At 41.2% G+C, this 27,268-nt stretch overlaps 1 protein-coding gene and 1 long non-coding RNA gene across 12 annotated transcripts in view; one reads left to right on the forward strand and one right to left on the reverse strand.

The window, feature by feature from the left end:
• The window catches only part of LOC123969237 (microtubule-associated serine/threonine-protein kinase 1-like), a 75,773-nt gene extending 59,034 nt beyond the window's left edge, over positions 1-16,739 (forward strand). For 10 of the 11 annotated variants that reach the window (XM_046046430.1, XM_046046429.1, XM_046046433.1 and 7 more), the window contains 15 exons: positions 704-960; positions 1,875-2,013; positions 3,243-3,375; positions 4,628-4,793; positions 5,212-5,313; positions 5,761-5,883; positions 6,040-6,149; positions 9,016-9,179; positions 11,835-12,079; positions 12,353-12,610; positions 12,714-12,946; positions 13,350-13,472; positions 13,797-13,933; positions 14,494-14,681; positions 14,933-16,739. In XM_046046430.1, the coding sequence (XP_045902386.1) occupies positions 704-960; positions 1,875-2,013; positions 3,243-3,375; positions 4,628-4,793; positions 5,212-5,313; positions 5,761-5,883; positions 6,040-6,149; positions 9,016-9,179; positions 11,835-12,079; positions 12,353-12,610; positions 12,714-12,946; positions 13,350-13,472; positions 13,797-13,933; positions 14,494-14,681; positions 14,933-16,650 (4,096 nt within the window). In that variant the 3' untranslated portion in view covers positions 16,651-16,739. The remainder of the gene's footprint in view (positions 1-703; positions 961-1,874; positions 2,014-3,242; positions 3,376-4,627; positions 4,794-5,211; positions 5,314-5,760; positions 5,884-6,039; positions 6,150-9,015; positions 9,180-11,834; positions 12,080-12,352; positions 12,611-12,713; positions 12,947-13,349; positions 13,473-13,796; positions 13,934-14,493; positions 14,682-14,932) is intronic. The other variant, XM_046046432.1, reaches the window with a different exon arrangement.
• Positions 16,740-19,639: 2,900 nt separating this feature from the next.
• LOC123969240 lies at positions 19,640-24,889 on the reverse strand. Its single transcript, XR_006824693.1, has 3 exons — positions 23,272-24,889; positions 22,744-22,887; positions 19,640-20,024 (listed from the first exon to the last, which is right to left on the reverse strand). It is a non-coding gene; the product is annotated as an uncharacterized LOC123969240 (long non-coding RNA).
• Between the last annotated feature and the right edge of the window lie 2,379 nt (positions 24,890-27,268).

Genomic DNA, 27,268 nt, shown 5'->3' on the forward strand with positions numbered 1-27,268 from the left:
TTTTTTAGATTATGTCTCTCACAGTGGACATGCACCTACGATGACAATTTCAGACCCCTCCATGATTTCTAAGTGGGAGAACTTGCAAAATAGCAGGGTGTTCAAATACTTATTTTCCTCACTGTATGTGTATATAATGTTATGGTTTGATTTGATATTACTGTTTCTTGTGGGGTTTTGTATAGGTGTTACAAGAGGATGTCTTATTATATTTCTCATGTTTGAGATATTAATAGTGTCTTGTAATCCAATGTGGGATGGACCAAAAAAACTCATTCAGGCACTAAAAGCAGTCTTCTAGTCCTTAATCCCGGCACAGAGAATAATTAAAGCACCAACATCCAAAGGGTAAATATTTTTAAATAGCATTTTCTTATATGGATTCAGGAAATGGTCTGTTAAATTATTTTAAAGCCAATGATGTAAAGTCAGAATGTACTCTGACAAGCAGTCGGAAGGGATTTTAAAAAAAATAGCATGTGGTCTCCTCATGATGCTGCATTTTAAAAGATTTATAAAATTTTCTGTTTATTGGGTAGATCAGAAAGGATTACATTGCAACTGTGAAGCCTGTATTACTCCCACTTTATCTGCCTATTTAAAAGAAAAAAAGGATATTTCTGAGGCGGACTACACTTCATAATGGTCTCACCACGGTTTCACCATGCTGTCTTTCCTTCATTCCTCATCTTTGCACCTCCAGTCCCTCCAGTTTTCACTTCTTGGCTCTTCTATCTCGTCATCTCTCCAGCGCTGTCTACCTGGTGCGCCACAGGGAGACACGTCAGCGTTTTGCCATGAAGAAGATCAACAAGCAGAATCTGATCCTGAGGAACCAGATTGAACAGGCGTTCGTAGAAAGGGACATCCTCACCTTCGCAGAGAACCCGTTTGTCGTCTCCATGTTCTGCTCCTTTGAAACGCGGAGACATCTGTGCATGGTCATGGAATATGTTGAGGGTAAGGGAGTTAGATTTGTTTGTTTTTTAGGCACACTACTTGCAGGCTTTTAGTCCAGTGAGGGTGGACTCAAATTTAATTGAATGGGTGATTTGGTCTTGTTCGATTCGCCCTCTCTTTTTCAGGCATCTTTTTCAGGCGCACATTAGATCAGACTTGTTAAACAACAGCAACACTTTTCAGCCTTTTTCTCCCTGGCTCCTATTTCCTGACCTAGCACGTCTCTAGCTTCCATAAAATCTTCACCAAATCAGTACGCAGTTTGCTCCCTTTAAATCTTTTGTCTGGGCGCTGTGGCCTTGACCTTACCAATTTTAAGTGACCTTAAAGTGCAAGCTTTGTCACAAAATGTATTTAATTCTGGATAAAAGTGTCTGCTACACGTCTGAATAGCAAATTATGGTTTGTCCGCTCAGTGTCAGGAAATGAAAATAATATGGCGGAGTGTAATCTCTCACTCACATTTCCAGAAGGGCAGAGTCTTATTTCCCTATCACAGTGATTCTTGACTATGAAAGTCAAACGAGGTCAGTAGATTCACACTGCTGCTCCAGCCCTGCTCATCTTCCTTTTCCATTTGTGCTGAATTTTCTGGAGGGCAGCTGAGCATGAATGTAGTCAAGAATGACTCATGTATAATGACACTGCACTGGTTTAGTGAGCGCCAAAGGTGGATTGCAAGCCCAAAAACCCCCAGAAACATAAAAAATATATTTATTTTTATACCCACTCATAAGCACAGGTACGTCACAAAAATAGGAATGCTATTTATATGAATCACCTATTATGATGCTATTTTGCCTCATCACCCTGCAGACTTTCTGTGCTTCATTACCATTTGTCTGATTAATTTAACATTTCTCAAGTAAGAATAAATCCGCTCACAACAACTTGTGGTCTTTCTGCGTTCTCAGGTGGGGATTGTGCCACTTTGCTGAAGAACATTGGGGCTCTGCCCGTGGAGCTGGCGAGGATGTACTTTGCAGAGACTGTTTTAGCTTTGGAATATCTGCACAACTATGGTATCGTCCATAGAGACCTCAAACCTGACAAGTGAGTGTTTGAAGCTGCATTAATTAATAGTTTTTACAAAAACAAATGGATCAAATACTATGTATGATGTGAAAGGGGTCTCTTGTAGTGACAAACTCAGATATCAGTCAGCTATTTCCCTCAGGAGACAGTACAGACCAAAAACTAAAAAGGCTAATAGGAGTTAAAGATAAAGATGAATATTGGATTTACATTAATCAGGTGTCTATAACACAACTTCAAATGAATGATAGTGTTGCTCTGTAACTGTTAGATGTGTAAATAATCAACAGTTTGCTAACAAATTCATCACCACAAGTGTATAGGTTGAAAGAATTTTTTGTTGGTGTTTGTTCTGCTTCCCTAAGTGGCCAAAAATCAATTAATTCTGCTTTTAAAGTCCTGTCTTTTCTCAAGGATGACATACCAGTGAGAATTGCTGGAAAAAAGCACTTTAACTCACTTTAAATAGTACAATAGATGTGAAAAATTGCATGAATTTGATGTAGCTGTCACAGCACAGGTAGCACTGGTAAAATAATTTATAATAATAAGTCATTTAGCTAACGTTTTATCCAAAGCAACTTCTAGAAATGTCACACGGCTCTGGAGCGATCAGGGGTTAAATGTCTTGCTCAGGGACAAGTTGGTTGATGTGTCGCAGAGGGAATCGAACCCAGGTCTTTCACACCAAAAGATGTGTCTTATCCACTGCGTCAGCACCACCCATTTTTAGGTCTAGAGTTATGGCTGTACCAGCTACAAACAAGCCACAACATATCTGATTACCACTCAAGAAAAGTAGGCAGGCCTTACCTTCAGTAGCCTACAGCCCCGCTCAAGTCCGCTCCGGTCCTCTTCTTGTTTTGGCAGCCGTGCACAGAGCTCGGTTGGTTCAGTTTATTCTGACAAATTGATACAGATAGAAAGTAAACAAAAATACTTCAGGGATGAGGATTATCAGTCATTGTCAGTCACTGTCTCATCGAAAGGTTGCTCTGTGCATTCATCTGCGGCGCGCCACTCTCATGTGTCCATATCTCAACTCCAGCACTCTCCCCCTGATGTATTATCTAAGACCTGTCCTCCTGAGAACGGCATCCAATTGAAAACAACAAATGACATCCTCTGATCATGACTTTGCATGCATTCACAATAACCACGTACTCAAATATATATGGATTTGACAGCAATGTGCCAGAGTTTGAACTTAACAAGAGTCAAACCGCCTGTTTTCTCTCTCCACATAGTCTACTAATCACCTCCATGGGACACATCAAGCTCACAGACTTTGGCTTGTCGAAGATGGGTCTAATGAGCCTCACCACCAACCTGTACGAGGGACACATTGAGAAAGATGCCAGAGAGTTCCTGGATAAGCAGGTACATGGACATTAACTGCAGTACTTTATCACCACGTTATAAAAGATAAAAGGCTACAGACAGATGCCTTTGGTTAGCGGCTGTATGAATAAGATGTGTGTGTAATGCAAAGTTAGTGAAGTTCTGATGTATGGTGGTGAGCAGGCGACTGGCATTCATAGCACCTTTTAGTCTTCCCCAGCCATGCGTGCCAAAATCCCTAAACTCCAAATAAAGACACTGCATAACAATGCTACCTGTGTAGTCTGAACAAGTGATTCATTAATGCTCTCCATCTCCATTACAATCCCATTTTGCAATTGTAGTTATTGTTTATGCTCTGAATTAAACCAGTCATAATCAGTCAAATTGGCCCGCGTGTCCTCCACCTCTTCTGGGTGGAAGCAGGCATCTGTTTGTCTGCCAGTAAATAGTTCACATCTGCGGATGAAACAGATCAGGGCTTTGCTTTTCATGTTTGTAGTGGAGCTTCTGATTAGGAGAGTGTTTCTCATTCACTCACAGATAATATATATATATATATATATATATATATATATATATACATTCACTTTCATACCTCCTGAAGAGCATATATGTATGATTATTAGAATAAAACTTCAACAATTTCCATTTTTACTTTAGTGTTCAAGTGTTGGTTTGTCCAAATCATAAAGAAAAGAATCCGACTTTACAAGTCTAATTCAGCCATTTCAGTTTTAAATGCAAATGTTACAGCATTGAAAATTTACATCTGAAAAGCTCACCAGTAGTATCTCCTTCCAGAACCAAGTTCACAGTTACCTGAAAAGTCCACAGACCTTTCTGTGAAAAATCCTTCTTTTGGCTTTGAATTTTCAGCGACAGAGATCTCAGATAAAACCAAATCTCTCGCTTGGCTTGATAGTGATGAAAAAGGTTTTCTTTTTTTATGTCCTTTAGATGTTTGACCTTCAGTGTGCAGAATGATGTATAAAGAGAGATCAGACACAAATTATTATATAAAGATTATATTATGTTTTACATGTATATTTTACAACATGTCTGGAGGGGAATAATTACAGATTATCTTTGGGGATGATAGTGATGATGAGGATGAGTGATGAATGCACTGCAACTTGGACAAGTTAGATTTTTAGATTACATTAGATTACAGTTTCCCGTGGCTATGCCAACAACTTAAGTTTGTCAAGCATCTCCAACCTGTATTTCTCTCCTTCCTCTCTTTTCTTTGCCTGTCTTCCCTCGCTTCAACCTTCTCTCCATCACTCAGGTATGTGGCACTCCAGAGTACATCGCTCCTGAGGTGATTCTCCGTCAGGGTTATGGAAAGCCGGTGGACTGGTGGGCCATGGGCATCATCCTCTATGAGTTCCTGGTGGGCTGTGTGCCTTTCTTTGGGGATACTCCGGAGCAGCTGTTTGGACAGGTCATCACAGGTAAGAAAATAGTATTCATCTTTTTCTACTTTTTTTAAGGGTCACATTTTTAGCAATCAAAAGCAAACTACAAAAGCTGTACTATATGTTTTCATTCAACTGGGTTTCTGGGTTAGTGTCTTTCTTTTTAGTAAGTGGTTCATATTAAGTGTGCTACAGTATTTTAAGACTACCACACAGTTCAGAAAGCACATTGTATGTAGAGTTTTTAAGTCTTAAGATTTTGAATACTGCTCCAAATAGAATAGTTTTCTTCCATGTTTAAATTTTTCCCCCGGTGACATGCAGCTTTTACAGGCAATTTAGCAGTAGTTTGGACTAGCCTATGATTTGTCATCTTGAAAACTACTTCAAAAGGAAGCAATTTCATTCTTCCTCGTTATGCTGATCTTTTGGCTCTCTCTTTGTCATCTATTAGACGATATAGTTTGGCCTGAAGGTGATGACGCCTTGCCTGCGGATTCCCAGGACCTCATCTCATCCCTGTTGCAGACCAACCCTCTTGTGAGGTTGGGTACAGGTAATAACTTTTGCATTGACTTGATATCAGAGCTCTGATCTGCACCCATTTTGAGTCTATATTAGGAATGAATAAATCCATTAACTTTTCAAATAAGCATTCAGGCTTGCATATATTATATTAAAAGACTGTTGATTAAGTCACACCATAAACCATAAACACCTTAAACACAACATTGCGTTAAAAGAGCAAATAGGTGATAGTTTACAAATCAAGCAGACACAGAGCAACATTAGCATTTATTTGGATTTGTTTCTTGCCACTTGATGGGTGAAACTGCAGAGTGGGGTGATGATTCTCTGTGGGTTGCTCACCTTTCACACGTCATCATGCGATCCACTGTTAACATAAAATTATAGTTGAAGCGCCTTTAAGTATCATGTCTGTCCATCTTTCTGTGTTTTGAACAAGGCTGACAGATTGTGCTGTTTGTACCCCTGCCACCAGGTGGAGCATTTGAGGTGAAGCAGCACTCATTCTTCACAGAGCTGGACTGGAACAGTTTGCTGAGACAAAAGGCAGAGTTCATCCCTCACCTGGAGTCAGAGGAGGACACCAGCTACTTTGATAGTACGTTTCCTCTGGCTTCTTCTGTTTGGAAAGTACAGCAGCTGCGTCAATATTAGGCTTATGGGTTATACAATACTTTTCTGATGCCGTCACAGTAAAAAATGCACATTTTATGACAGCTCATATATTTAATCTCTTCTGTGTCTCTACTGCCAGCCCGCTCGGATCGTTATCATCACATCAATACGTATGACGAGGATGACACCAATGACGATGAGCCTGTAGAGATCAAACAGTTCTCTTCCTGTTCTCCTCGCTTCAGCAAGGTCTGACTTTGTCTGTCTACTGCCCTCTCCTCTTTCATTCCCTCTCTTCCCCCTCCCTCTGTCATTTTACTCTGTTATTATTTATTTATTTTTTCATTGTGTCAATCTGTTTTTTTTTTTGTCTCTTGGCGCTTGGAGATGATTTGACAGGCTTTGATAAGGAAGAAAAAAAAGAGTCTTAGATACAATGAGGACAGTACAGAAAGCAGGACTTGGAGGCTGGACTGAGGTCTCTTACCTGGAGTTCAGAAAGTCTTACTGGGCTGTTGTAACTGTTACAACATTCCTTCTTATTCCTCTTCTTGTTTTTATTTTAAACCACTCAGAGGTCCATGTGCCTTTAATGCTTCTTGCTTTACGTTTCTACAGATGTATGTTTAATGACGAAGACAGTCTTTCATCCTTATTTAATTTGGCACATCCACTCCTTCTATGGCCATGTTTCTTTTAATTCCGATCCGTGAGTCTCTCTCTCAGCGTGCCAGCGTGTTCATTCTGTCACACTTTTCCTCTCGGGTGGGATTTTCTCACCTCATACTGTCTTTTATTTCCTCTCTCGGCTCTCCCACTTTCATCCTCTATTTCTGATCTGCTCTCTCTTCCCTCTGTCTTTCACCTGGTCCATTCCTCTCATGTTTCGGTTGTGAAGTCCTGAAGGAGCTCTTCAGATAATCCAAAGTACCTCATTGAGGTTAATTTTGAGATGTATTTGAAGTTACTGTTGATGGCTGTTGAGTGGCCTTGTTCAAGCAAATTCAATTTTATTTATATAGAGCCAAAACAGTTATCTCATAGTGCTTTTCATAAAAGAGCAGGTCTAGACCATACTCTGTGATGTTATTTACAGAAACCCAACAATTTCCACCAAGAGCAAGCACTAGGCAACAGAGGCAAGAAAAAACTTCCTTTTAAGAGGCAGAAACCTCGAGCAGAACCATGGTACAGGATGGGCGGCCATCTGCCTCGACCGGTTGGGGGTGAGGGAGAGAGAGAGAGAGAGAAAGGGCAAGAGAGAGGGAGATAGCCATAAAGAGGGAGAGAGTGATGGGGGGTGGGGGTACAGACCGTAAAGGTAATGTTGCTATAGACTGAATGAATAATGGCACAGATATTTATAGTAATGTTAATGATAATACCCGTAATGTTAATGATCATAATAACAATAGGTGCAATAGTTGCAATAATAGTAGCAGAGGGTGTCGATTGATTAGGAACACTTGCAGAAAGTGATAGGAGGAGAGGGACGAGAAAGCACAAGACAAGAAGAAGTCAAGTTAGTAACGTGCATTAACAGGATGAGGGTGCATACAGAGGGAGAGAAAGAGGAGTAGAGAGGAGCTCAGTGCATCATATGAAGTCCCCCGGCAGTTTAGGCCTATAGCAGCATAACTAAGGGATGGTTCAGGACTCACCTGAGCCAGCCCTAACTATGAGCTTTATCAAAGAGGAAAATTCTTAAGCCTACTCTTAAATGTGGAGACGGTGTCTGCCTCCTGAACCCAAACTGGAACCTGGTTCCATAAGACAGGAGCTTGATAGCTGAACGCTCTGGCTCCCATTCTACTTTTGGAGACTCACAAGTAACCCTGTATTCTGGGAGCGCAGTGCTCTGGTGGGGTAGTAAGGTACTATGAGCTCTTTAAGATAAGATGGTGCCTGACCATTAAGAGCTTTGTGTGTGAGAAGAAGAATTTTAAATTCTATTCTGGATTTTACAGGCAGCCAATGCAGAGAAGCTAAAACAGGAGAAATGTGATCTCTTTTCCTGGTTCCTGTCAGAACACGTGCTGCAGCATTCTGGATCAGCTGAAGAGTCTTAATGGACTTTTTCGAGCAGCCTGATAAAAAGGAATTGCAGTAATCCAGCCTAGAAGTAACAAATGCATGGACCAGTTTTTCCGCATCATTTTTAGACCGGATGTTCCTGATTTTTGCAATATTACGTAGGTGAAAAAAGGCGGTCCTTGAAATTTTCTTAATGTGCGAGTTAAAGGACATGTGCTGATCAAAGATAACTCCGAGATTCCTCATAGTGGTGCTGGAGGCCAGGGCGATGCCATCTAGAGTAATTATACCTTTAGGTAATGCATCACGTAGGTGCTTGGGCCACAGGACAATAACCTAAGTTTTATCTGAGTTGTGTTGTTATAATGTTTAACATTAGAAAATTACAGGTCATCCAGGTTTTAACATCCTGTGGGCACATTTGGAGTTTAGCTAATTGATTAGTTTCATCTGGCTTGATTGATAGATATAATTGAGTATCATCTGCATAACAATGAAAGTTCATGGAGTGTTTCCTGATAATATTGCCTAAAGGAAGCCTATTAAAGGGGAACAGGATTGGTTCCAGCACAGATCCTTGTGGAACTCCATGACTAACTTTGGCAAAGCAGGTGTACAAGACCTCTGTTGAATACACGCACTTAATGGGGTCTAGAGTGGACACACTCTGCAATTAGTTGAATAGTCAATTAGTCAATGATAGAAAACTAATCAGCAAGTCTTTTGACGATAAATTACTTGAGTCATTTTCAAGCAAAAATTCCAGACACATTCCAGACTTGTGTCAGCTTCTTCAGTTCCCAAAAGGCTTTTCACAACTTTTGTCACATATGCAGTATTTTTCTGGAAACAGACTTTGATGTGTAAAATCAGTGGCATTCCTGTTTAAGGGAGATGACTTCTTCCCCACTGGTCAGAGAAACAGGTTTTTATATATAGACACATCTGATATGTGAAACAAATATGCTAGATATAATTACAGCAAACAAATATAAACAGTAGCTGTCATCCCCACTCACCAGAGCTGTTAATAACTGCAAACAGACCAAATGATTATTGATCTGACTGTGTTCCCTTGCAGGTGTACAGCAGCATGGAGCATCTGTCTCAGCTGGAGCAGAAAGCCTCGACCTCTGTGTCCCGCCGGGAGCACAAGGGTCCGCGCGAGGACAAAGTGACCAAGAGAGAGAGCCTTGGTAGCTTCAGCATGAGAGACAAGAGCTGGAGGACTGGGTCCCCTGAGATGTGAGTAGTGGCCATTATTGAAGAGGCATGTTCATGATTTTAGTTTGCAAGTGAGGTGGGGTGTTACCCCAGTGTGCCTGAATAATTGCCTTCTATCTCAATGACACCAATTTTGACACTTTCTGTATAAAAAGAACTTTGTGTGAGAGTTCACACTCACTTTGAGTCAGCAGCAGACAACAGATCCCACTTCTACAAAGTCTGGAAAAAAGTGGAATTGGATGGTTGATTCACATGTCTCACAGAAAACCAAAATGTCTCTGATGTGTCAGTTTTTTCCACAATTTGTTAATAAATAATGCAAATGTAGCTGCTTGTTTCACTCAAATCCAGTGCGTCATTTTTGAATAAGATACACAAAAGGATGGTTACTGGTAATATTAGGAATATTGAATATAGGTGGTTTAATGCTATTTGTACCCTCAATAGTGAAGTTACATTTACTTACAGTTATTAACAGACAAGATTTCTTTGCTCGTCTTTCGTTATAGTCAACATCTGTCTGATTCTGATAGTGATTATTCATATTGGAATGAAAATGAAAGACACCTCTCATTACCTTTGCACAAAGGCTTGTAGTTTTTAGCCCACCTAAATGAAAAGATCACTCTCATCCTGGGCTCTAGATTCAATAAACATAGTTCTGCTCTGTAGCTCTGTTTATCATGCTTTGAAGCAGCTTACAAAGACTGCAACCTGCTGGGTCCACACTACATATTAATAACTGACACACTGCTGATTGGGAGCACAGAGCAGAAACAGATTTCCATTTCTTGTCATAACTCTGTTTCACCTCAATCTTTAGGAAGTGTAGGTCTGGATTGCAATCCCTCTGCATTCATATGTAAAATAAAATCATTCATACATTCTGCATTCATAATAGTTAGAAAATTTGATAATGTGAAGGTGGCTCATCTATTACCTTACATATTGGATTTTCCCTCGTCCACATCAAGTATGAATTATCCGTATCTCGCCAGCTATGATTACTTTTTCGGCAGCCACTTATTACATCCATTCATTTCTTTAATTAAAGGTGCACTGTGGAGTTTTCTTGTAAGCAAACAAAAGTTATGTTTACATTCAATGTTACTCGACCAACACGCATTGTGTGTAAAGTTGAGTTTTAACAAATGTGTTAAATGTGTTTCCTTCCTCATGATTTTGAAGTTTGAATCTTCCGTTGTTTACATCCATGTGTACTGACTTCTGCTACCCTGCCTTTGCCTACACATTGGAGCATATCTTGGTGCATTACAGCCACCTGTTGATCAGTGAAACAGTGTAACACCATTGGCAGGAATGTGTATTGCTTAACTCGCGTGCACGTTCACTCAGAGAAAACATCTCAATAGTGCTACAAGAGGTCAAAAACTCTAATGTTTACTTTTAAAGACATAATGTAAAAACAATCACTTCCATCAGATCACAGAGCAGTATGACTCTACTGATGACAATGTCGATCGGTTGGCCCACCACTTTGCTCTTGATTGAAATACCTCAACAAATACTAGATGGTGGCCGTTCCTGCTTACTTTGGTGTTCCCCTGAATTTTTCCAGTGCCTCCATGAGTTTCAAAAGTGTGAAATGTCTTGTGAGCATGACCACATGCTGACATTAGCATGTAACTCAAAGCAGCCTCGGACAGCCTTACTGAGCTACCAGCATGGCTTGAGTCTTAGGGTGCTTTCACACCTGCCTCATTTAGTTAGGTTGAATCGCACTAGAGTTCTTTTTGCCCCTTGGTGCGGTTCGTTTCGGCAGGTGTGAATGCAGCAATCGCACTCGGGTGCGCACCAAAAGCGGTCTCGGCACGCTTTCAAATGAACTCTGGTGCAGTTCGCTTGTGGTGTGAAAGCAAACGAACCAAAAACAGGATTTTATGATAGCAGAGATGTGATCTGAGCATTATTTCCAAAGCTAAACCACTAATAAATCCATCGTCTGACCGCGGAATGCATTCACTGATCTTATAATTGATCTGTATAAGCCCCTATGTTTGTGAAAATCATTTTATAAGGTATAGCCTACTTGTAAGTGCGGGTATTTCCCTGATTAATAGGTTAAAATCTGTTAAAAAAGAGGGCAAGTAGTATTCCGTTTACCCTGTCAGTTCATTAAGTTAAAAAATGTGTGACAGCAATACCGCAGTATACTATAGGCGAATAAGCCCCAAATTATTACTGTACATGTCCTGTTTTTACATTATTATTCATAATAGGCTATGCGGTCGTTCTGCTGCCTAGCATTACTAATCATGCTTTTAATAAATTATTACTTCGTGAACTCTTTGCGATACAGATTAGAAGCAGTAAAATGCTGCATAAACTTCTGTCAGTCACCGGAGTTTGATTTCCCCACGTGGGTCCTGATGATGCAGGATGACAATCGCCAAAGCTGTCCAATCAACAAGTTACCTGTAAGTCTTTGTAACGTCATGGTTACTTCTCTGGTTTGTTTGTAAAACTGCAGTGTGAACATGAACCGGACCAGAACTAAAATGCAACAGTGTATCATTTTTTTTTACTTGGTCCGGACCAAATGAACCAAACTACAGATGTGAAAGCGCCCTTAGTCTTGTTGAATAATGGATTCTTTAGGAGAAGACAGTTTTCATCATCTTGTGTGACCGTGTCTTCATCCTTCTCTTGCAGGAAACGCCTGTCTTGTTCAGAGTCCCTCTACATGGACGGGGATGCAAGCCCTCCCCTTGGTGCTCGACGACGCTTCTCAGCACTCATGGATACACATCGTTTTGCCTCACCCCTAGACGGTGAGCCAGACTTCCTGTCTCGCCAGGTGCCCATCAAGGTCCGTGGAACCTCACTGGATGGGACCAGTGTCCCCTCACCCTGCCTCCTGGAGCAGAGGAACAGTCTGAAGGAGATCAACGGAGCAGGTGTGTAAGCAGGAGGAAGTCTCTGAGAAGGTGAAAGGTTATGAGGGTAGAGAGGGAGAAGCAGAGGAAACAGCAAGAAGACAATAAAGAGGGTGATTAAGAATGAAAGCAAGGGGGGGAGGAGGTGAAAAACCAACCTGTAGTACCTTATTAGATAGCTGCTGGTGAGTGAGTGAGTGAGTGGGCAGCTAGACAATTCCTAAAATTGCTATTTTCACCTCTAAATGCTACTATAAATAACTATAATTTTCACCTGACTCTACATCCACACAGACAAATCACCTAGATATGGAGAGACACCGGAGGTTACCACGGCTGTCCAAACATTATCCCCAGGTCCTGCAGCAGCCGGTCGTGACGTGATGACTCCTCTATATGACCCTCTGGGGGCCCGGGCCACCAATGACCTGGTCCTCCGCAGGGCTCGCCATCAGCATTTGTCTGGTGATGGAGAGAAACGCAACTCCAGACACGGAAACAAGGTCATCAAGTCAGCCTCTGCCACGGCTCTGTCTGTCATCATACCATCAGGTGAGAGGCACAAGGAAAGAATAAAATCCCTTTTCGAAATATTAGTTTGTGGTGCTCTAATACAGTATGTTATCTCTCTCGCTTCACTTACCTAACCCTCCAGTGGAGCAGCATGGCGGCTTCTCTCCACTGGCCAGCCCCATGTCTCCCCACTCTTTCTCCTCCAACCCTTCGTCCCGTGACTCTTCACCCAGCAGAGACTTCTGTCCGGCAGTCAGCGTTCTGCGCTCTCCCATCACCATCCATCGCTCTGGAAAAAAGTATGGCTTTACTCTCAGGGCCATCAGAGTCTACATTGGAGACAGTGATATCTACAGCGTGCATCACATTGTTTGGGTAAGAAACTTAGTAGTAGTAGTATGTACTGTTTGGAGATGTTTTGCACTGGATCAGAAATCCTCACATAAAAAGGGATGGCTTGTGCTGTGAGTTTTGAGTGTGTATTTTAAAGTTTTTAACCCACTGATCAGTGAATTAAAAATAACTGCAAGAAAGGACGGGATTTCAGCAATGTCTAAAACTATTGAGGAGTTTTTGGGTACACCTTCCACTGGTTATATATATTATTTATCTTCCCGTTACATTTATTCTATAATAAAAAACATACTAGTATTATTTATAGCCAAACTAAAGGGGAAATAAACAAATACTGTCTAAGATTTAAATACTGTACTCTGAATGTTTACATGTAATGAATTTTTCCCTGTTATGAACTCGAACGTTTTGTGTGAATTGGCAGCATGTGGAAGATGGCGGCCCCGCCCAGGAAGCTGGACTGTGTGCTGGTGACCTCATCACCCACGTCAACGGGGAGCCTGTCCATGGTCTGGTCCACACTGAAGTGGTAGAGCTCATCCTCAAAGTAGGCAGGAGTAGGCTCATTCATTCTGAATTGTACAGTATATTTATAATGTCAATGTTTCCGTGTAATTCTTCTATTTATGTCATTGAAAGGCTGCTTAGCTGTCTATTTATAAGTTGTCAGTTGTACTTAGACACAGTGCTTGCACATCCATGTAGCTCTGAGCTTGGTGTCTCTTTAAGTAATTCCAAATACACATCAAGTTTGCTAATTAATTCTGTAAATAAAGTTTTTTGTTGGTCAGTTTTCTGTTGGTAAATAAGGTTGACAGTGGATAATTATAAGCATAGGTGTACAATAATTTTATTTCCTTGATCTGTGCAGAGTGGAAACAAAGTGAAGGTGACAACCACGCCTTTCGAGAACACCTCTATTAAAGTGGGTCCTGCCCGCAAGGCCAGCTACAAGTGTAAGATGGCCAGAAGAAATAAGAGGACCATGGGCAAGGACGGCCAGGACAGGTAGGAGCCGACGCACCTGCAACACTTTAATGACAGTGTTACTCATGTCTTTGATGATGTCTTATAAACTTATAGTTTTCAGGGTTGATTTCATGCATTCTAAACGTCAATAGTTTATACTTCCTTTTTTTCTTATATTTAATTGCTCCCCAAAGGAAATTTATTGTTCTCTGCATTTAACCCATCCTAATTAGGAACAGTGGTCAGCCATTGTGCAGCGCGTAAGGAGCAGTTAGGGCTTCAGGCCTTGCTCAGGGGCACATTTTTGGTCGTAGAGCCTGAAATTTCAGATATTTCAGCATCCTTGAATGCAAAAGCAAGGTTTCAACATTTTGACAAAACAAAATAAAGTATCTCAAATTGATTCTCATTGTTAATTGACAAAAGATAATGTGCAAAAAAGCATTAACAAAACTCTTGGTATATCGTGGTAAAAATCACTGGTGTAGTCCTTTTTTATAGTCAAGTTTGTTAACAAATTATTATATATTATATTTTGTTAATCCCTTTTCAAATCTTACTTTCTCATCCTGTGTTTTCTTTGCCTGTCTATCCTGCAGTAAAAAGCGTAACTCCTTGTTCCGTAAGATCACAAAGCAGTCCAATCTGCTGCACACCAGCCGCAGCCTGTCCTCTTTGAATCGCTCCCTGTCCTCCAGTGAGAGTCTTCCTGGCTCCCCAACTCACAGCTTGTCTGCCCGGTCCCCGACTCAGGGCTACCGCTCCACCCCTGAGCCCTCATACCTGGGTAGGACATTGGGAATAAATAACAAACATACAAGTTTTCAAATAGAAGTAGTCTAAGATCAGTTCACATTAGGATTATTTAATATGACATATTTTTAGAAACCACAGCGTATGGCCTGGAAAGTGAGCTTTTAAAGCCAGAAATTGTTCCAGTCCTTAAAGCCAAAATTCCCTTTTAAATCAAAAGTGTGCCTTTTCCTCAGGGAGTCTGTATATCTTAATGGATCTTTTCTGCTGTGTGTTTTCCTTTAGGTGCTTCCTCCCAGAGCAGCTCTCCAGCCTCCAGCACTCCAAACTCTCCCGCTCCCTCTCAGCATATGAGGCCCAGCTCCCTGCACGGCCTCTCCCCTAAGCTCCACCGCCAGTATCGTTCTGCCCGTTGTAAGTCTGCTGGTAACATCCCCCTGTCCCCGCTGGCCCACACACCCTCTCCCACCCAGTCGTCGCCTCCACCCTTGCCTGGCCACACTGTGGGGAGCTCCAACACCACCCAGTCCTTCCCTGCCAAGCTCCACTCCTCGCCGCCGGTGGTCCGTCCCAGGCCCAAGAGTGCTGAACCCCCTCGATCACCTCTTCTGAAACGAGTGCAGTCGGCAGAGAAGCTGGGCTCGCCTCTGACCCAGTCCAGTTCTACAGGAGGGCTAGGGGGTCCACTGAGGAAGCACAGCCTGGAGGTGCAGCACTCTGAGTACCGTAAGGATGCCTTCCTCTGCGAGCTCGGGCTTCAGAGCCTGCTGGAGACCGAAGGGGAAAATCTGCCTCCTAATCCTCCACCCCTGCCCTCGTCCTCTACTTCCCCAGAGACTGGTGTCCTGAAGCCTGTGAGGAGACTAGGAAGACAGGAGTCCCCGCTTAGCAGGGAAACACTGCTGGCCGGGAGGGAGCGGGAAGACAGGGAGAGAGGGAGGGAGAGGGAGAAAGAGAGGGAGACTGATACAGGGATAGGTCTGGAGAGATTGAGTCGGGTTGGAGCAACAATATCCCAGTCATCCTTAACAAGAAGACCTCATACAAGTGAGCTGCCCTTAAATTTGCAGTCAGGCCCAAGCTCCAGATTAAGTGCAGAAACCACTAAAGCTACAACTCCTAGCACCCCTACCAAAACAACAGGAAGTCTAGGTGGTCAGAAGGGGCCTGAAAAGAGTCCGACAGACTTAACTCCAAAACAGCAAGACCCCAAAGCAGCCAAAATTATGTTATCTAATAGTAAAGATCCCCAGGAGCAGCTAAAGGGCCGAACTGAGCCAAAGCAGGAAGGAAACAACAAGAGTAGGCCTGGTTTACCTGGAGCTGCCTTCACCAAGAGCTCTGCTTCTACTCCAGATAAATCCATCGGCATCAACGCAACAGTGATAGCAGGTCCTCTGAGCATGAGCAAAACCTTTAAACCATCAGGTATGGGGGACAACCTGAGAAAGGCCGGCGCAGAGAGCAGTGACTCGAGGACTCCAGATCTCGGCTCCAAAAGCCCCAAACTCCCAGCTCGCATTCTCGCTCCCGTCGTCCCCCCACATGGGCAGCAGCTCTCCCTGGGCAAGGTGAGGCAGGGACTCGGTCCAGTCAACTGCTACCGGGGGACCCTTGACTGGGAGGACAAATGTCGCCTGGAGGTGGTGGAGGAGCATTCGCCTTCCCCCTCTCCCTCCCCGACTTCCGTCACCCCCTCCCTCTGCGGTCCTTCCCTCTGTAAGTCACGGCCTGTCTCCCCTGGCGAAAAGACGAGCTTCGTCAGCCAGCTGACCACCGTGGCCAAAAACGTCCTCGGGCCAATCAAGCTTGGCTCCCAGGAGGGGGCCAAGAGCAAAGAACAGCAGATTAAGGCAACGGAGGAGAAGCAGGGAGGCACAGCAGGAAAGTCTGACACTCCTGCTGGAGGTCGAGTGGTTGTTGGGGCTGCAGTGGTGACCCAAAGTCCCGCTGGTTCACCGCTAGAGAAGGCTGCAACAGGTAGCAGCCCGCCGAAAATGTGACCCCATGGGTCCCCTAAATGGAACTTTAGTAAAAAAAAAAAGAAAAATAGAAAAAAGATGCCTTTTTTGGAAGAACAATGCAACAGGAGTCAAGCACTTAAAAACAATGTACATTCCAGTTTCAGAGTATATAAAATGTTATTTATTGATTCCAATCATTGACTGATTCTAATTTAAAAACCAGGAGTAAAATAATCTACCGTAAAGGTGCATTATGTGTTGATTTTCTATTATAAAGTATTTAATAAGAAGACTCTTAATGTAATGTGGAACACTTTATCAGATGTATATTTGTGTGGGTCTATGTGAACGCATGTCATATGGTATGTACTGTACATGTATTATAGGTACAAGAAGGTCAAAAAGTGCTTTACTGATCAAAACATGCTGAAAACTGTGAATACCAAATCCTGTCACTCTATTTTGTCTTTCAACCAGCCCTTCCTTCTTTCACTGCTTATCAACCAAGACAAAGAAACAGGTGGATTAACTGAGGCACAGTCAAATTGTAATATTTGCATCAAACAACGGGAATGACACACCGCCTCAGTTTGGCAACAGTGGCTAAACAAGCAACAAGATGATTACGCTCATTTCTTCTTCGTCCAGCAGTTTACTGAGTTGTTGTGCACAGTCAGACAAAGCCAAAGCAGGCACTCTGTCAGTGGATGTCACATCAAGCTCTGTCTGTCACAGGGAATTTTGTGTGCGTGTGTGTGTGTGCGTGTGTGAAGCCACCTTGGGTCTATTTCTGGTGATTCTTGAAGGCTGTGTCCCGCTGCAGAGAAAAGCGGGGTTGACAGAGCTCAGGATCAGCGCTTATCTCCCCTTCGCAGGAGGGCTACGACAGCCCTTTTTCCCCCCTCCCTCTGCGTCTGACTGCAGCCTATACACACACACGCACAAACACACACGTACACACACTCACATTGCCACAGGAGGCAGCAGTGTCAGCAGCTGATTTTCATGCATTTAATTCCATACGCCTGTGGCACATGAATTGGGACAGTGTGTTTGCGAGTGAGTGAGTTAAGAAGCGCGCGCGAGCGTGCATGTGTGTGTGTGTGTGTGTGTGTGTGTGTGTCTTTTCAAGGGGTTATTTCACTTTGCACGGTTGACTCAGCAAGGGTCATGACAGAAACCAAACTGGAAATAAACAGACAGCAATTAGGATCCAGTAACAGTTACAGGCTTTGCTGAATGCTCTGCTACTTTATTAACAGATCACACAGGCACAGTGATGATTCCTTATGTGGATAGAGTATGTAAACATAATTATAAGCACATATACAGTGAAACCCATGTGTTGTTTTGAGCCTAAACTGGAAAAGCAAGCAGTCATGGATGTAGCATACTGTAATTTGTTAAAGGGCTCTTTAGCTAAGGTAGGGTTTGTGGATGTGGGCATGGTACAGTATATCACAATGAACCTGCTACAGTATAATCAGAATGACTGTGTTGTTAGGTACTGCAAGCTAGGTAGTCATGATGCTGTGTAACATACTGATAAAGGTGTTTGAATCAGTCATCTCAGAGTGCTGAGAAGGATTTTAAAATGTTGGGAAAAGAGAAGGAAAAACAACAAGTCTCTTCTCCCCCTGGTCTTATTCATCTTCTTAGTAGTTCATTCTCACTAACTATCCAGTGTACATAATCTTATGCAAACCATTTACAGCTGTGTGTGTGAGGACTGCTGTCACTATACTGCAACTTGTTGGTTTACGGTCTTGGGCAGAAAGTAGGGTTTTAACGATTTAATCCAGCTTTGATTTTACACATTGTTAAATGTCCCTTTCTGACAGTAATTTGATTCTTCTAAACTCTGCAAGTATAAACTGATTCAGCAAAAAACAGCAACTTCACACCAAGGCAGAAGTTGAAAGACTGAAATGTATTTTCAAGTCCAAACTTTAGTGTCAAACAACAGTGAATGTTCAAGTTTGCTCTCCAACTTTTGCTGTCAGCTGTTTTGCATGAGGTATTAAGTGTAGAGTTGTGCTGGGAGCGGTTGCTTATTGTTTTACATCAGCTGGCAGCATTGTCCCCCCCACAGATTGATAACAATGGCTGGGTGTGGCTAAACTAAAAGCTATTAAGAGCTACAAAGTGGGAAGTTGATTTTGTGGTATTGGCAGAGACCATCTTCTTACATAACAAGTCATTGATATAAAAAAAACATCTCTTAATGCATGTTTAATGCAATTAAATTGATTTTTATCTATTTAAGCTTTTGGAACGGGTTCTGTTAGCAATCCATCCACGACTCTAGCAATTTTTGAGGGTGTACCAATGTCCCATGCAGTTCATGCATCAACCACTGAGTTTTTTTTTCTTTGGCCTAGTACTCTACTGTCCCCCAGTGGTTAAAATATCCACTGTTAAACATGTCCATAAAATGTTCATTAATAACCCTAAGACTAACAGTTTCTGTAATGAAGCCAAGACCACCAAAATACTGCAGAATGGATGTTATTAGCCATAGGGTTACTGAATATGCATTTATGTTTCTAATGACAAAATATTTGCAGTAATTATCAAATGAATGAATTTGTTCCTCTTCTGTTGTTGTGTTCTTCACGTGACTGTTGATTCTGGAATAGGGATTCACATTTTTAAATATACTGTCTTATATATTCTAATGATAGGAAGCAGTTCTTTTATATCTTGATGTAATACATCAGCTCAGTTTTGATAACCTAGTTAAGAAAACTGACTGTAATGTAATCTTCTACAGCTATTATGTCCACTTTCAGGCCTTTCCCCAATCAGTGGTGTCTATAACTAGTGTTACATGTTTGAGAACATCTTTTTTCTTTTTGTGATTGACAGAGAGAGTAGTAGAAATGCACTTTATTTGAAAGAAAAATCTTCATTTGCTGGTATTGTTTGTAACTTACTTTGACAAAAAAGAAAAAATATATATATACTGTATACAAATATGGATTCTACAAATGAACACAAAAGTCCACGTATAAAAACATTCCACATATCTCTGTTCACTGAAAAGTGTATTTATTTGTACCCTGGGGCATTTTTTGTTTGTGATAGATGTGATTCAAATGCAGACACCTGAAGTGCAGTATGTGGAATAAAATTCTAAAGATTTGTTCCAAAACTTACCACCTGTCCCTCTTTTTTGACTGCAATCTGTATAATAAACATTCTGCAGCGACCCTCATATAATAGTATAACACAATAAAATAAAAAAAAACATTTTGTTACAGTTGCAGGTAATCATAAAATAATAGACCATTATCACAGGAAAACAATATAACAGCAGCTATAACTAATAACATAGATTTTGGCTGTAGGTTTATCTGTTCCAGGAGCCTGGTATTGTCCATTCTGGTTCACTTTGAGGCTTACTTCTTAACCTGGGGGCAGGCAAGGGGGTAAAAACATTTCACAGCATTTAGACTTGTCAAAGATGAAAATTGCTGTCATGAAGCCATCATTAATGTTGTTAATATGTACAAGATGGACAGATTTTTAACAGAGAAGAAAATAAAAACTGATCATCATCATCATCATCATCAATGTCAAGTCTTCTGCACTTGGCTTCACAATTTATATAGCGTAAGAATCATTGTGTTTTGTGCGTAGTTTAACTAACTTACATTTTTGCAACATGCACAAGTCAAATTTAATTTTATTTGTTAGGCTATCTTAGGGGGTAGCCTACATGACTCTTAGTGAGACCACTCAGTGTTGGGCAGTAGCGTCGCTAAAAGTAGCGCCGTTACTAGTTTAACTACATTTCCGGAGCGTGGTGGTGGTCACTGTTTTCTAAATCAAATAGCTTTTCAGTAGTGAAGCTGTTTTAGTGACTGATAAGCGCAGTAGCGTCCAGACGCGCTACATTTTTCATTTACATTTGAAGGATGCAGCCTTTGGACTCTCTGATCACTGGCTCATCCATTGAAATCTGCTAAACCTGTTGTAAAGATGGTGAAAAGATGGACCAACAAGTCAAAGCTGGATTTACAGGCCTGCATTGACTGTACTGACTGGAGTGTTTTTGGGGCTGCTGCCACTGACCTGGACGAACTAACTGACATCCTACATCAGTTTTTGTGAGGACATGTGTGCCGACTAAAACCTTCCACACATACAACATCCAAAAACCCTTCACAGCAAAACTCAGGCACCTTCGTCAGACCAAAGAGGCGGCCTTCAGAAGTGGAAACAGAGTTCTGTCTAACCAGGTCAGGAACACACTGACTAAAGAGATCAAAGCAGCAAAGAGATGCCACGCTGAAAAGCTAGAAAACAGCTTCACAGCCAGCAACCCTGCGTCAGTGTGGAGAGGCCTGTGGACACTTACTAACTACAGGAGACCATCCCCCAACTCTGCTGATACTCAACGACTGGCTGACGAGCTGAATGGTTTCTGTTGTAGGTTTGAGAAGCCCATAGTCACACCTCTCCCCCACTCCAACTCCAACTTCAAACAATTACCTTCCCCCGCTGTCACCCCCGCTCACCAACCCCTCACCGGGATTCATGATCTGTGAAGAGGATGTGCACCAGCTCCTCCAGAGGCAGAAAATCAGGAAGGCTCCTGGCCCAGACACCATCCTGTCACCATCCTGCCTGAAAATCTGCGCACAGCAGCTGGCCCCAATCTTCACACAGATCTTCAACAGATCACTGGAGCTGTGTGAAGTTCCCTCCTGCTTCAAACACTCCACAATCATCCCGGTCCCCAAAAAACCCTCCATCTAAACCACTACAGGCCTGTCGCCCTGACATCTGTAGTCATGAAGTCCTTTGAAAGATTGGTGTTAGCCCACCTGACGGACATTACAGGCCCCTTGCTGGACCCCCTGCAGTTTGCCTACAGGGCTAACAGGTCAGTGGATGATGCAGTCAACTTTGGACTGCATTACATCCTGCAACACCTCGACTCTCCAGGGACATATGCAAGGATCCTGTTCGTGGACTTCAGCTCGGCATTCAACACCATCATCCTGGAAATCCTCAGCACCAAACTCACCCAGCTCACTGTGCCAGCCTCCACCTGTCAGTGGATCACAAACTTGAGGCTGGGGAACATCCATTCCAGTACCCGGACTCAAAGCAATCTGGCTGCGCGGGCCACCTATTGCTGACCACTGGTATATTGTATGTGTACCAAATCCACCTACCTCAAGCAGATAATACCAACACAAATATATTTATTCCAGCATCCTTTGCACTATGCTCAATCGCACTGTGTACATGTCTGAGTTTATTTTACTTGCATTTTGAATTGATAAATATGATAATCCACATTGTTTAATTACAAATAATTACATTGTTTATTCCTATATTGTTTATTTCTTATATTCTTATATTTTTACATAATCAATCATTCTGCAAGTACTGCTGAAATTACATGAAATTTTTGTAGTCTCATGCTAAAAGGGAGTAAATGTAATGGGAATTCCATGAGTACCATCTCCAAACACAGTCATCTAATTAATGTTACTCACTGAGGGCCTCTGGTTTATCGGGTACTGGGTAAATGTATGTGATGTGTCCAGGGGGTTATGTCTTTCATTGTTTTACATCATGTACCTGGCTGTACTAGGGCATGATTGTCTTTACGATAGATCTGGATTGAATGTCCTCCAGTGGACCTCCTAAAGACAACATGTTCCAGTGGTAAGATAGTGCTGACCCTGAGATTAGGATAAAAACTGCATGTGCTGAGACACTGTGTGTATGTCCCACTGAGTTCCTTCTGTAGAAGACAAGTGTTTGCCTAAGCTGTTTTTTGAAAACTCAAATTGCCATCACATGTATGCGTGTATGTGTATGTGTACCTGTATATCTCATCCACCTCCGACATGTACAATAATAATAATAATGATGATAATAATAATAATAATAATAATAATAATAATTTACTCCTGCATCCCTTGCACTCTGCTCATTGCACTATTGTCTCAATCTGTCAATATTGTTTTGTTTATAGTGTGTGTGTATATGTGTTCTCAATACTGTAGCCTGTGTCTGAGTTTATTATTGTATTATTGTATGTAAGTAAGCACATCGTGAGCATTGTACAATCCTGAGTCAAATTCCTCGTATGTGTACACATATGCCTACCTGGTAATAAAGCTGATTCTAATTCTGATTCTAATTCTAAATGACGCCACCGCCACACACGGCCCTGTATGTGTAGCCTGCAGAAGCACTTGCGTGTCACGATGACATCACGTACCGATCCTTGGGCTGATGTCTGCGACTTCACTGCAATGTGTAACAACAATATTGCCAAAGCATCATACAACTACATCAATCAACCCCATACGTTTCATTAAACAAGTAATTAAAGCCTAAAGTAATCTAAGCGCATGTGTGTTTGTGTTAAAAAAATAAAAAGTATATTAAAAATTAAAATAAATAAATAAAACAGTTAGCGTGTGTGTGTGTAAAAAAAATAAAAATATATTAAAATAAAATAAATAAAACAGTTAGTGTGTGTGTGTGTGTGTGTGTTAAAAAAAATATAAACAATTTAAATTAAATAATTAAATAAAACAGTAAGTGTGTCTGTGTGTGTGTGTGTGTGTGTAAAATATATATATATATATATTAAAAATAGAATAAATAAATGAAATGGCTGATATTCACTCTGAATGGTGTGGGGGTGGAAGTCTCTCCAGTGCAGCAGCGTGGATATGTAGGGAAATTGGTGGAGGCTTGCTCAATGACTCTCCTCAGAGAGTCTGCCAGTCTGTCCTGCTGGGACCTGAAGTCATTGGTGCCTGAATGGATGATGATGTGGCTAGGTGAGCCTAGCTCAGGCACTGTTAACAGCTCCAGATCTTCTCCGTTCTGTGCCTTGGAAATAAGGTCTTTTCATCCTGGAACTTTCCATTAGAGTCCATGAGGAGGATAATGTCAGCCCTTCTGTCTGTGTGTGTTTGTTCATTATCAGCTGTCGGGTCTGGATGTGGAGCTGTGGTGGTGGTTTCAGGTCTGGAGCTCCTAGCTGGAGGCTGGCTAGAGGCCGGCCCTTGGACAGGTGCAGGGTTGTGACTGGCGTCTTGGCTTGGGATGTTTGTATGGAGGCAGCTGGTTGGTACAGGGGGGGGGATTAGAGTCTGCACCAGGCTGCGTGAGAGGGGGGGGTCCTCGAGGAAAGGGCTGTGTTGTCTTTCAGCAGGTGTAGTGGGAGTTTGGCTGGATGTGGTCTGGATCTGCGAGGCAGGTACAGGGGGTTGTGTGGAGTTCAGTCTGGCTTGTAGACTGAGCCTGTCCCTGTCTTGTAGCTCTTCTCTCAGAGTAGCCAACTCAGTTTTGCAGTTGTTTCTGTCCTTCCTAAGTTCCTTCACCTCCTCACTGAGATGATCCAGCTGTCTTCTCTGACGAGTTAGTTTTAGTTCTTGTTGAAACTCAGCTGTGAGTTGACACTGTCCTGTTCTTTCTTGGCCTTGAAGTCACTGACAGTAGGAGAGGTAGGCTGCTGTTGGTCCAGCTGCTCTCTGATCTGTACCAGTTCTATTTCCATCAGGGAGAAGTGCTCTCTCATGATGTCCAGGGCCTCAGAGTGCTGTAGCAGGAGAGGATCAGTGTCAGTATCTGCAGGCTGTCTGTCTGGAGCAGGGACAGAACAGGACGGTTTGACTCCCAGGGTTGGAGCGATGCTTGCGAGGACCTCCTTCTCAGCTCTGTCTCATAGCAGGAAAGTTGAGCTCAATCGGTCTCAGGTCGCCTTGTATCATGGCAGTTCCATTTTTGGACAGGTTTACTGTTATTCTGCTGGTGTCAGAGTCATTTTCTTCCAGTACACTTATTTTCCATCCATTACAAATACCTGCTCTCTTTATTGTTGGGTAATGAGAGCTGAACACATTCAGCCAAGCATATGGTTCATCAGTCCAGAAGATTAAATTGCAGGATCTTCCATAGTGGTCCAGGAACAGGATTCCTGGTCTTTCTCTGAGTATTGTTTGTTTATATTTTCCTCTTGCAGTTTTGCTTTTGATAGCTGGGGGGTAGTCAATGGTTTCAGAGTGTGTAGACATCATGAAACAGTTGTTGATCTTCAAGCTTCTGTGTTCTGTGTTTAAAACAGCACTACTGCTGTTTGATGCCATTGCTGCCGTGTTAGCTTGTTAGCTATTAGCTTGAGTGTTGCAGTTGGGACATGTTTTATAGTAATAAATGCAAAAACTTACTGATTTCAGTGTCCAGTAGTTTGCTGTAACTTACTTGAGTCCCTCTATCCTCTTCTTGTTTGTTTTTGTTCTCTCCTTGTTTGTTTCTCTTCAGCTTGATGCTCTGTTTCTGAGCTCCTTCTTCAAACTGTATCTCTTTTCCTTCTTTCTCTTTCTTTCTCCTCCTTTTTCCTCTTTTTCTCCCCTCTGGTGTATTGTGGTCACTTCTTTTGCATTTTCCTCATAAAAAGTCGGTGTTTATCCAATTTTTGGACTGAAAACAAGCGTTTTGTTTAGCAGCAAGACTTAAACATGACTTCTCAACAACAACGGAATTCGGAATCTCTCTCAAATCAATTCAATTCAAATGAGCTTTATTGGCATGAATGTGTAACAACAATATTGCCAAAGCATCATATATACCCATACATTTCATTAAAAAAGTAATTAAAGTGTAAAGTAATCAAAGCGTATGTGTGTTCGTGTTTAAAAAAAAGAAGAAATATTAAAAATTAAAATAAATAAATAAATAAAACAGTAAGCGTGTGTGTTTGTGTGTGTTTAAAAAATATATATTAAAAATAAAATAAATAAACAAAACAGTAAGTGTGTGTGTGTTAAAAATTTTTTAAATATATTAAAAATAAAATAAATAAATAAAACAGTAAGCGTGTGTTTGTGTGTTAAAAAATATATATTTAGAGAGAGAGAGATATCTCTCTCTCTCTCTCTGTCTCTCTCTCTGTCTGTCTGTCTCTCTCTCTCTCTCTCTCAATTCAATTCAGTTCAATTCAAATTAGCTTTATTGGCATTAATGTGTAGCAACAATATTGCCAAAGTATCATACATACAACATAAGAACAATCAAACCAATACATTTCATTAAACAAGTAATTAAAGCATAAAGTAATCAAAGTGTATGTGTTAAAAAAAAAAGAAATATTAAAAATTAAAATAAAATAAATAAACAAAACAGTAAGCGTGTGTGTGTGTGTTTGTTAGAAAAATAAAAATAAATTAATAATAAAATAAATAAAACAGTAAGTGTGTGTGTGTGTGTTAAAAAAATTAAATAAATAAATAAAACAGTAAGCGTGTGTGTGTGTTTTATTTATTTATTTTATAAATAAATAAAACGGTAAGCGTGTGTGTGTATGTTAAAAACTAAAAATATATATAAAAAAATTTAAATTAAATAAATAAATGAAACAGTAACATGTGTGTGTGTATATATTAATAGACAAATTTTCTTTTAAAATAATTAATTGATTAAAAAATAATAATACAATTTAACAAATGTAAAAACAAAACAATTACTAAAATATCAAATGATCAAAATAATAATAATTTGAAAATCTGTACAATTATTTATCAGTCTGAGGTTCCACTGGTTGTCCTCACTTCATGGCATGAGGAGACATATTTTGCAGTAATTATTTCACATTTGGGCATTTCTCCCAGTAAATAGGGGAGTTTCTGTGTGTCTGATATGAATTCGAATTTGGGGTATATTTGGGAAATGTTTGCAAAGTGTTTTTGTCTTAGTGTTTTATATTTGGGGCATGAGGTTAGAAAGTGCAGCTCTGTCTCTTCCTGTCCCCTGTCACTCTCTCTCTCTCTCTCTCTCTCTCTCTCTCTCTCCCTCTCTCTCTGTCTCTCTCTCTATCAGGCCTATTGCCATGAATGTTAAGGTAAACAATGTTGCCAGAGCACAAATTCACATATTAACAGATAAAAGGATATAATAAATAAACAATGAAATGACATTATAAAAACTAAAGAAAGAGGAAAAAACAACCACAAACAAACAAAATATGTTACATTGAAAATATGTCTTGCTTTTTGAGATGCAGTAGAATTTTTCAAAGAAACAATTATTAAAATAACAAACAATCTTAATGATGATAATATGATCATTTTACAGTAACTTTATACAAACAACAATGGTTCTCAGTTTGTTGCATGAGGACATATATTTTGCTGATATGGCAGTAAGTAAGGAGAGCACACACACACACACACACACACGCACACACACGCACACACACAGAAAGACAAGTGGGAACCCTGGTGCACAACTGAGCAAGAGGACAAATACAGTAGAGAGTCTAGTTTGAGAAACAGAAGGCCTCACAGGTCCTCAACTGGCAGCTGTGCAACCATGATTCCAAAAGGCCTTTTAAAATAATAAACTTGGATTAGCAAACACAACGTGCCATTGGAACACAGGCTGATGGTTGCTGATCATGGATCTCTGTATGCCTGGGTACATATTCAATAACAAATCAGCCTTTTGCTGCTACAATAGTAATTTACAACATAAACAATGTCTACACTGTATTTCTGATCAGTTTAAGGAAATTTACAAGTGATATATCCATCCGTCCATCCATCCATCATCAACCGCTTATCCTGCATACAGGGTCGCGGCAAGTGATACACACACACATATATATATATATGTGTGT

Source organism: Micropterus dolomieu, linkage group LG04 (genome assembly GCF_021292245.1).
Source record: "Micropterus dolomieu isolate WLL.071019.BEF.003 ecotype Adirondacks linkage group LG04, ASM2129224v1, whole genome shotgun sequence".
Classification (NCBI taxonomy): Eukaryota; Metazoa; Chordata; class Actinopteri; order Centrarchiformes; family Centrarchidae; genus Micropterus; species Micropterus dolomieu.